Consider the following 11,456-nt stretch of genomic DNA (forward strand, 5'->3'; position numbering starts at 1 on the left):
ACACTCACAGGGGTTCCCTACACCTCTGCATCTCTGAAGAGATACAAAGGCAGCCAGAGGGTGTGTATTTCAGGCAGGTGCAATTATACATCTGGAGGCTGTCTTAAGGACACAAGTGAAAAGGCCAACAAGTGTGTGTGTGTGTGTGTGCGTGCTTACATGCGTGTGTGTGTGTGTGTGTGTGTGTGTAACACTCACAGCAGTCATCTTCACCTCTGCCTCACACAAGTGGCAGAACAAAAGAGTTGTAAAGTGCTGCAGGTATCAGGGCAGAACAAAAGAGCACCTTGCACCTTTCAAATCATCCAAAGTACCTCCTGAGGCCCCAAATACCTGTGGCGCATTCAGAGACACTGCAGGTGTTTTCTCTGTTACTGCAGGTGCAGCACACAGCGAGAGACACACCCTCGATTTCACAGTACAAAACACACCGAAAAACAACTTTTTTACAGTGTTTGCATGGAAGTGCTCTATGGAAATACCGAGTTTATGCCACAGACATGAATGCCTTAATGCTATTTTTTTTCTTTTAAAAAACTGTTTCACAATGAATATGACACAATGGTGCTGTATGTTACAGTACCGTTTGTCACTGTCAACTGCACACAAGTGGCAGAACAAAAGAGTTGTAAAGTGCTGCAGGTATCAGGGCAGAACAAAAGTGCACCTTGCACCTTTCAAATCATCCAAAGTACCTCCTGAGGCCCCAAATACCTGTGGCGCATTCAGAGACACTGCAGGTGTTTTCTCTGTTACTGCAGGTGCAGCACACAGCGAGAGACACACCCTCGATTTCACAGTACAAAACACACCGAAAAACAACTTTTTTACAGTGTTTGCATGGAAGTGCTCTATGGAAATACCGAGTTTATGCCACAGACATGAATGCCTTAATGCTATTTTTTTTCTTTTAAAAAACTGTTTCACAATGAATATGACACAATGGTGCTGTATGTTACAGTACCGTTTGTCACTGTCAACTTTTAGCAAATGCTCATAAATGTAACAGGAAATGCTACTTTTCACTCTTCTGTAAATGCTTCACCTCTTTCCTTACCATCAGATTTTCTCTCTCCCTCCTCACCTTTCTCATGTTGTTACACATACATCTAATTTCCTGCCCTCTCTTCAGTCTCCCTGTAATTGTGAAAGTGACACAATTTGCTTGGCTCTTGCAGAGATTCTTATATTGGGCCTCAAGCCATGAACACCAGGCTTCAGCACACCACTGTTGTATTACAACTGTTTTTCTCTACTCAAGGTTGCTTAAACCCTAAACTGTGAGACCACCAAACTTACAGCCTGTCCCCTCCACTCACATGTTGATTACTAATGAAAAGGGGTGTCCAATCCTGCTCCTGGAGGGCCACCTTCCAGAGTTCAGCTCCAAACCCTAATTAAACAAATTTGAACCAGCTAGAAACGTCCAGGCAGGTGTGTTAAAGCTAGTGGCCCTCCAGAAGCAGGAATGGACACCTCTGTGGCAAAGGAATGAATACTAAACACTAGCCCAGGGGTAGCCAAACCCGCTCCCTGGGGGCTACCTTCATGCAGAGTTTAGCTCCAACCCTAATCAACACACCAAACACAATTAAGGTGTTCAGGATTACTAGAGAACCACAGCCAGATGTGTTAGAGCAGGACTGGAACTGAAGTTTAGGGCTGAATTCCACTTTGCTTTTAGACACACACTGCCATTTTGAAATGTGTTCCACTTTGTTAAGTGGACGAGGGAAGTTTATATGGCCAGACCCATGACCCCTCGATTTTGACCAAGGGAGCAAGTCTGCTTTATCCACTCCATAGTGGATTCCAAGTGATCTAGGGCTTCGGACATTCCAATTCAGCCCATGGCAATAGTGCAGTAGTGGACACTTGTGCAATGTCAGTAGTCAATGAGATGGCGATAGTGAGGGAAGGGCATAAAAAATTAAGTGGAACTCTGCCCCGGATGGCCTAAGTCAGGGGTGTTCTTTCCTGTTCCTGTTTCGAGAATTCAGATTCAACCCTGCTCTAACACACCTGTTTGTAATTATCAAGTGTTCCTTGAGATCTTAATTAGCTGGTGTGTTTGCCAGGTTAGAGCTAAGCTTTGCAGGAAGGTAGATCTCCAGGAACAGGCCTGGATGAATGCTGTGTAAGGCTTCTAGATTTTTTTGAAAGACGTAAAAACCTTTGCCTTTTGACCCATTCTTTATGTCTGCAATTGGAATTTTTATATTGCACTGTTTAAACATTAAAACAGATTTAAATAGGCTCCAGCATCCCTGCTACCTGCTAAGACAGTGGTTCCCAACCACATTCCTGGAGACCCCCCACCCCCCCAGCACTGCACATTATGAATGTCTCTGTTGTCTGACACACCCGTTTCAGGTCTTTAAGGCTCTATTAATGAACTGATGACCTGAGTCAGGTGTGTTTGGGAGAAGACATGTTGGGGGGCTCCAGGAATGTGTTTGGGAACCACTGCACAAGCAAGCGGTTGGGAAAATGGATGGATGGTTCTGATGGCCAAGACTCAAGAGGCTTGGACTGAGATTAATAAGTATGATATTCTAATTTGTCACCACATTGGAATAGCTCAAAATGGCAACACAAACCTCAAACATCAACTAACATCAAACCTCGTCAGTTCTATCACATCATGTGACCAAACAGCATGACATTTGATGCTATATTTGATGTAGTCTTATAGTATGGTGATATAGTCTGTAGTTGGAAGATAGTAGTTGACTTTTTTTGGAGCATAAAAGTTTTGGATCCTATTGACTTGGAAATGTGGATGCTCAAACATTCTTCTTTTTTGTTCCACAGAAGAAATAAAGGCTGATTTATACTTCTGCGTCGGACCTACGCCGTAGGCTATGCGTCAGTTTTCATTTATACTTCTGCGTCATTGTCTGCGTCAACGTGCAGTACACATACAAACCGCTAGTCAGCAGTGTCCACGGACATGTTGCTGGTGTATCCCGCAGTACCACGGCAAAAGCCGAAGAAGAAGCAGCTCGTCGGAGAAGCATTATAGCCGTGACGGCGGCATATAAATATCAAATTATTAAATCATTATTTAAAACTACAAAAAGGAGACAGCAACGGAACAGGAGAAGATGGCATTCTTTCAATCTGCACAAGGACTTGTACCACGGCAGATCAACATTGTTTGTTGCGGACAACTACTGATGTATAATGCTATGTAGTATAATAAATGATAAGACACTTGTTCTTTGTTTTGTTTTATTTTATATAAGAAGGTGTAACATTAAAATATATTAAAGTGCACAAAAACACACACAATTCTCAAGTGCATATGGAGGGAGGGGTTCTAATATTACGCTAATATTAGTCTGTTTCTCTCTTATTCCGAGGTCACCGTAGCCACCAGATCCAGTCTGTATCCAGATCAGATGGTCACTGCAGTCACCCGGATCCAGTACGTATTCAGACCAGATGGTGGATCAGCACCTAGAGAGGACCTCCACAGCCCTGAAAGACAGCGGAGACCAGGACAACTAGATGAGCCCCAGATACAGATCCCCAGTAAAGCCTTTGTCTCAGACGGCCACCGGGACAAGACCACAGGAGCCAGATGAGTCCTCTGCACAATGTGACTTTGCTGCAGCCTGGAATTGAACTGCTGGTTTCATCTGGCCAGAGGAGAACTGGCCCCCCGACTGAGCCTGGTTTCTCCCAAGGTTTTTTCTCCATTCTGTCACCGATGGAGTTTCGGTTCCTTGCCGCTGTTGCCTCTGGCTTGCTTAGTTGGGGGCACTTCATTTCCAGTGATTATCGTTGACTTGGTTGCAAATGATTGCACAGATACTATTTAAACTGAACTGAGCTGGATGATGACATCACTGAATTCAATGATGAACTGTCTTTAACTGAAAAATTAGTGTTTACTATTGTCATTTTGCATTATTGACACACTATTTTCCTAATTAATGCTGTTCAGTTGCTTTGACTCAATCTGTATTGTTAAAAGTGCTATATAAATAAAGGTGACTTGACTTGACTTGACTTCTTGCAGACCAATCACAGCGCTTGCGGTCTGCGTAGAATTGACGCGCTGTTAGATTTTTGGAGAGGTGCACGTCAGGCTACGGCGTATGGGTGTGCGTCTATGCGTAAGCTACGGCGTAGGTTCGACGCAGAAGTATAAATCAGCCTTAAGTCATACAGCTTTGAAATGACATGAGGGTGACCAAATGATGACAGAAAGGTTCCTTCTAGGACATAACTCAATATGAGAGGGAACGTTTGAGGAAACAGAACCAGCAGGGAAATAAGACCAATGGAGAATTCCGGAGAAGAATTGCATCTGGAAAAGAAAGAAAGAAAGAAAGTTGGAGAAAGAAAGCTAGAAGCCAAAGTATGTGGGTAATCCCCACACAAGAGCACAGTCACCCAGAACTCTGTTAGTAATCCAAACCTTCATAACAGCTCCTGGCTCAAACATGATCCCAATGACTCAGCTCTCTAAACCAACACCTCAAACTTGAACATCACTGCTCAGATATGCCCTTTTAAAGGCAATGTACTGTCACTACTGAACACTGAGCCAGGCCAAAGGCCCTCACACTGAATATCCATGGCCAGTTTTCCCAGTCCAAACAAAGATCCTGTCAGAGCTGTGTAAATGTCTAAACAAATCCACATGATAAGGTTAGAGAATTAGGACGAAGAAGAGATAGATCCATCTCAACTACACACTATTACTACTTATTGGTCTTGACTTTATTCACCCCAAAAGAAAAAAGCACGTCGTCCAGCCCATCTTACAGAGGTCTCAAATGAGCTGGTCTCAACTACAAGGTTATCATACATTTAAATATAACATGTCAAGACACACTGATGTCAATAATATTCAACATTATCATTGGTTCCCACCTGTCTAATGACTGCCTGTCATTAATGTCAAAAATGATCGCTGAATGTCTTCAATCTGAACCTGTACCTCACACAAAGCAGTCACATGACTTGGAATAAAGTGTATGAACCATATGGACCACTTTATGACACTTTTATGGTGCTTCCTGGACCTTGACAGCTCCACCAACTTTTCACTGTGAGGAAAATAGGGAAATTCTGTCTAATCTCCATTTGTGTTTCACTGAAAGTCATTTGGGTTTGGACCGACCTCAGGATGAGTAAATGATGACAGAACTTTTATTTTTGGCCAAACTATTCCTGTCATTTTCAGCTCTCTTTCTAGTTGGCTCTAGCTAGCAGGACGCTTCTCTCTACCCAGATGCTTCAGATGTTTTTTATCAGTGCTGCAGTGAGGCCAGTGTTTATATGTGACTGACAAGCCGTTTCCTGTGTCAGAGGAAAGGAGGGAGCGAAAGACCAAGTGAAAGGAAAAAGGGAGGTTAAACTAGGTCAACAATAGGAAGAAGGGATGTTTCTATGTATGGCACAATTCCTCAAAGATGTTGATGATGTTCAACTATATATATACTGTTTACATAAATGCGGTCTGCATGCCCTATAACTGAAAGACATATAATACATGCAGCTGAAGGGCCCTCAGATATGTTTGTTCCATCAGGGGAAAAAAAAGAGGAGAGGGCAACTCAAACCACACTGCACCCACGTCAATTACAGACACATTATCTCACCCCCTCACAGGTACATTTTTTTACTTTACGGGGCATTCTTGCAGATTTGTGCTGCTTTCCGAGGGTTGAAAGACACTGACATCACCCCCTGTCATCCCTCCAGCCGCCCACACACAGTTGTCATCTCTGTGTGAACATGACTCCGTGGGTTTGAGGGGCCGCTCAATCCTCCATGTCTTTTATGTCTGACTTTATGTCTCCAGTTCAGGCCAACCACATCAAAACCAAAAGCCCAAAAGACTTTCGGCTACTGAACACCAATCATATCTGAGCATGTCGGCCCACATACACCCAAGCATACTCATATTGCAGTTTCTCGGTTTGCTGTTTAAATGACACAGTATAAAAACTACCGTAAATGAGTAATTTAAGAGATATTTACAAGAGAAAACAATTTCTCCGTTAAAATGAAAAAAAAACTTTACAGCTATATATTTGTATCAGTTGCATATTTTACAGCAGTGTTTGTATTATTTATATATTATTGCAGTATTTATTTTGAATTAGCTTTTATGTTTATATTTCCCATTTTCATTTGAATTTTAGGTCACGTTTTAGTAGTTTTGTTGTGTGCTTTTTTCATTTTCACTATTTTTGATATATTTCTAGTATTTCATTTTAAACTCAATTTAAACTATTTCAGTTAGGTGCCAAGTTAAGTTTACATTTCTCAGCTATTGTTTAGAGTTTATTATATTTCAGCTTTATTTCAATTACTGAAAGTGATTTTTAATAGTTTAAGTATTAATTTTAGTTTTAGTTAACAACAAAACACTGCTTTACAGTAATGTATTTACATTAGAAGTATGAGAAGTCTATGAGCGTCTAAAAGCCTAAATGTGATGCTTTGTTTAATTTATTTATTCATTTCAGTCAGTAAATACATGTTGTTTCAATGCACAAAGTTGTCTAAATTGTCAATTTTGAAGTGAGACTACCTTTTTTGCTGGAAGAATGAAACTTGTTGTCAGCATTTTTTCTGTTGGTACAGTTTGCCTCATGTAAGCAGTCCTTTATGCAGTCTTTATGAGAAGGATTTGCTGGTTAGCCCCTGCTGGTGGATACCAACCGAGAAACAGCAAGAATGGGAATGTTAACTGAAAGCTTTCTCCAGGTAGTATAGACCTTGTGAGCTTTAATGACAATTACAACACATCCCTTTCATTTATCCTTATCATGCTAAAGTTACCAAGTTACCACAGTGCCCCAAACATGACATGTGGAAGGAAAAATAGGTGGCCAATATGGTAGCCTCAAAGTAAGAATATTGTTTTAATCATGCCACAATTGAGCTAAAACAAGGGAAGAATTTAGTCAACATTAACTAAGATGAGGGTACGGATTAGTACAATGTGGCCACAATGTAACTAAAATGAGGGAGTTATAAGTTAATAAAGAGGTGTGAACAAATTCTTAATTTGTGCCCCTGATATATAGCTTTCTCTCTCAGCATGTCATGTATTGGGCTCTGTACTTAGGAGTACAGCATTTTTAGTGGTCACAGATGTTGTAGATAAAGTATGCCACAGATACTGCCCACAGAGCTGAAGTTGCATTGAGCCTGAAATATTTTTTTAAGCATGCCCTCCCCCCTACAGCTACCTTCCCACAGCTTTGAGCTTCCAAATCAGCAGAGGAAGTGCATCGTTACTCTAGCAAGACTGGTTGGCGTCAGCGCGGGTCACAAGGGCTTTGTGGATGCAGCTTCCTAGAGAAAGGGTGAGCTGCGGAGGAGGTCTACAAAACCTAAAACCTCAAAACCCTGGCTGCATTCGAAGCACAGATTGTTGGCACTTCCCACATTTATAAAATGTCCCCTCGGGGAGGCATATCTATCTGTTTGACAGATTGAGGTTCTGGAGCTAAGAGCTGGATCCACTGGTCTTAATGGTGCGGACTGGCCCATTTCTCTGGTGCTCCTCTAAGTCTTCTGCCTCCGTGTTGGTCTTTTTCCACCTGCAGTGTCTCAGACGCGAACATTTGTTGGCCATGTGTCAGCTAAACTGGTTTAGCATTGTATTAGCGTTAGGCTAAGCAGAAAAAGTGTGTGCAGGTGTTCTGACCATCACTCAAAATATCTGACAGTGTCTAGACGCAGACGCTACATATTTAATCTATTCAGCGACCATTGGATGTAAATTCATGCATTCAAGGAATAATTGACTTTTCTTTTCTTTTTTTATAATCTTTAAAAATCCTGCAAGCTTTTGTGTTCATTTCAGAATGTTTAAGGGCATAATTTGCAACAATATTGGTAAGAATCAACGTTATTTGATGTCCAACATGGAGTAATGCAGAATGTGCTCAAGCATGAATGATATGAAAGAATGATTTTCTCTCTTTTCGTATTTGTCACATAAAACTACCAACGCATTTCTGAATATGTGTACAAAATCCTTACTCTTGAATGTAAACGAGCAGTGAGGACATTCTGCTAAACATCTCCTTTTGTTTACCATGGAAGATATAAAGTTGTAATGGTTTGTAATGACATGAGGTTGAGTAAATGTATGCAGAATATTAATTTATGGGTGAACTGTCCCTTCAACATATCCCACCTTCATAGAAACACAAATTAGACACGTCTGTTAAACAAAGAACATAAATTACTTTATTGAAAAATAGCAAATGGAAATACACAAAAACATCTTTGCTCCAAAAAGACTGCACAGCATTTGGTCTGTGTTATACGTCCAACATATAAACAATATGTAGACAGGCAGCTTTATTGTGGCTTTGGAAAAAGACGACCAGATGATAAAGGCTTCACGGAAGACCTTTCTCAAATGAGAGCCTGCAAATTCTCTTCACTTCAGGTGGTTGGAGTGAACTTTGTACATAACTTCTAAAACCAAATTACCTTTCTTGTGTGTTTTTGACACCTTATTCAGTGTTTAAGAACATAAAAACATCCAGGAGATGCCAAATGATGTAATACCTTGAAGCTCGGATTACAGGGACAAATTCCAAAGCCTAATTGAACTTCTTATTAAAACAGGTCTTTGGTGTGCTTTTCAGCCATCAGTCTAGAGATAAAGCCAATGCATTTGTCAACAGGCCTGCGCTGCAACAGCTGTCTCAATACATCCCCGCACGTCTGTGGAGATCTTGGTGAGAGATGACCTCTCACCACACACGCTTTATAGCAGCTGCCCCCTCACAGTCCCGGACCAGCCGGCACCGAGGTGCATCCTGGGAATCCACGAGAGCCAGTCTGTGGTCCCTCTTCCCACGACAAAAATCTGCAGTCTACATTTAACAGGCCATTACTGTAGACACGGTGTGTGTGAACGTGTGTAAGACTAACACTGGTAAAAAAAAAAAATAACATCATCAGTCCTCTGGCTTGTGGAAGCAAAGATAAGGCACTTTGTGCTTCAAAAACAGCATCAGTACATTTTCTACGAGTCCAGACATTCACTTATGGCTTAAACCCGTCCCAGCTCAATGCAGAGAGATGGCCCCTAAGCAGACGGACAGCAGCCGGAGAGGGTGTGTTTGTGCAGGAGGGACATGCGGCTGAAGGTACGAGAGCACGTTGCACACTGGTACTTCTTCACTTCGGCGTGGGTCTGCAGGTGAGCGCGCAGGTTCGAGCGGTCCGCAAACGCACGGTTACAGTGGGGGCATGAGAAGGGACGTTCACCTTAAAACAGAGATGAAGAATTTTGTTTTTAGTATACACATATATATATATGTAACCTCTACAGTTTCTGCAAGAAAAGGCGAACCTTCAAAACCCGTGCCGCTCTGATTGGTTGATTTGGGCGGTTGCTTGGGTATTCGCTTTAAAGAGCCAATCCCTAGGTTTCTATAATATTCTTGTCTCAAGATAAGACTTTTTGGGAGGCCTTTATGCAGATAGTCAAGGTTGTACTTGGTTAGCCCCTGCTAGTAGATGCACCAGCCAAGAAACAGGCATTGACAAGAATGGGGATGCTAACTGAAAGCTTTCTACAGATAGCATAGACCTTGTCAGCTTTAAAGGTAATTTCACCACATCCCTCTCGTTTATCCTTTCAGTAGCATGCAGAAGTTACCAAGTTTAAATGACTATGAAATTAAATGAAAGATTGAATATAACAAACATAACTTTTTAAGTCAAGTACAGGGCCCCTATTGTGTGGACAATAGTCTCCATATATATACTTTTTGTGAATTTATCACCAGTCTGCCAAACTGAAATGATAAATCTGGTGGCTTGAAAAAGTAATAGCACACCTCTTCCCAATAAGCTGCACAATTTGAGGCTTGCAGGATGAGTTTAATTCTTCAAAGTTAAGGGTTGACTTAGCATGCACCACTAACAGCCTCAATGCATCCGCTCACTCACCGGTATGTGTGCGGATGTGTCCTCGCAGTAACCAGGGTCTGGAGAAGGCCTTTCCACACGTGGTGCACACACAGGGGAGCGTGTGCGAGCGGATGTGCATCTTGAGCGCACCCAGACTGTTGTACTCTTTGGGACAGTGCTTGCAGTGGAAGGCGGCTCTGGTGCTTGTGCTGGCGGTTCCTGCAGCGGTAATGACCGTCTGCGGGCTGGCGGTGCAATGCGTGAGCTGATGGCGAGAAAGCGCGGCCGGGCTGCTGCAGGTCTTGCCACAGTGGGCGCACTGGAAGCGGTCGGTGGGGTCTGGGCTGGGGGGATCAGATGTACGGCAGTCGTCCTCCTCTCCGCTGCTGCTGGAGCTGGACTGAGAGCTCAGGTCCAGAGGCCCAGGAGGAGAGGGGATGCTGGGTGACACCGGTGCGAAGGTAAGGGGTAAGGCACTGGGGGTCCACACAAGCATGGAGGGATAGGTGGGCACCACAGAGTCGCCTTCTCTAGTGGGGAAGCATTGTGGGACGACAGCATAGCTTTGGTCTGGGGGAGAGAAAAGGTGCCCGTTTAGATGGTTGTTGGACTGCATGAAAACGGTTCAGTTTGTTTGAGGTAGTACTTTCTTGTTTTTATACTCTCCAGCTTTTCAAACGCACACTTTATTTGGTTAGTACTGAATGTCTACTCCATTAGTACGCTCTGACTCACTTTTTGAGATATCTTAATCAGATTAAATTATTGTGAAATACTACAGCTGAAGCAGTCCAGCGGTTAGATAAACTTCACATCCTGCAGTTTGTGCAGATGCCATGGTGCAAAAAATAATCTAATTCAAATATGTTTTAAAATTGTACGATAAAAACAAAATAACTGAAAGTAATAACTTAAGCCATTAAAATATGATAATAAAATACTAAAAAAAATTATGTCAGCATTTATGGTGCAGGATGTTATGACACCTTTGTGTGAGGTTTTGGCTAAACATAAGCGGTATTAATTCACATACTGATATGGCATAAAATAAACATAAACAAACAGCTCTTAAAGGCACACTCACCAGTCTGACTCTCCAGTTCACTGTAGTTTGGCTTCTTGTTGGAGAAATATTTCTTGACAAGAAATGAACGTGGCATTTTGTAATGATCCTCCTCAAACTTCAGTGAAAGTTTTCGAGCAGCTCTAGATTGAAGCTGCAGTGTGAATCCCTTCAGAGTCGGAGTCTGCTTCAGATGCTCAGAGCGGACAGAAAAGTTTCTGATGAAGTTTCTCATGAACTAGTGCCATTCAGCCCACACTGGTCTCTTCATATGAGGCTGGGCTGAGAAAGGGGCGGGGCTTGAGCTCCATCCACGCCCCCCAGAACACCCACTGACCGACCCAGCCTCTGCAGGTGCCCTCGGGGGACACACCACTGCACCAGGCCATATGCTCTATACTTAACTTATGTTTATAAAACTTCAAAACCTTCAAAAAAAGTTGATGAGTTGCTGTAAAACAACAGGTAAATTCTATATTAA

At 42.4% G+C, this 11,456-nt stretch overlaps 1 protein-coding gene across 1 annotated transcript; it reads right to left on the reverse strand.

The window, feature by feature from the left end:
* Positions 1–8,253: 8,253 nt before the first annotated feature.
* Positions 8,254–11,235, reverse strand: LOC107558792 (protein snail homolog Sna-like). The gene is made up of 3 exons (XM_016242476.1): positions 10,997–11,235; positions 9,952–10,482; positions 8,254–9,264 (listed from the first exon to the last, which is right to left on the reverse strand). Exons 1-3 carry the CDS (start codon positions 11,208–11,210, stop codon positions 9,083–9,085), a joined length of 927 nt encoding a protein of 308 aa, XP_016097962.1. The 5' UTR covers positions 11,211–11,235; the 3' UTR covers positions 8,254–9,082.
* Between the last annotated feature and the right edge of the window lie 221 nt (positions 11,236–11,456).

The sequence above is a fragment of the Sinocyclocheilus grahami genome, unplaced genomic scaffold, assembly GCF_001515645.1.
Source record: "Sinocyclocheilus grahami isolate Dianchi unplaced genomic scaffold, SAMN03320097.WGS_v1.1 scaffold660.1, whole genome shotgun sequence".
In the NCBI taxonomy this organism is placed as follows: domain Eukaryota; kingdom Metazoa; phylum Chordata; class Actinopteri; order Cypriniformes; family Cyprinidae; genus Sinocyclocheilus; species Sinocyclocheilus grahami.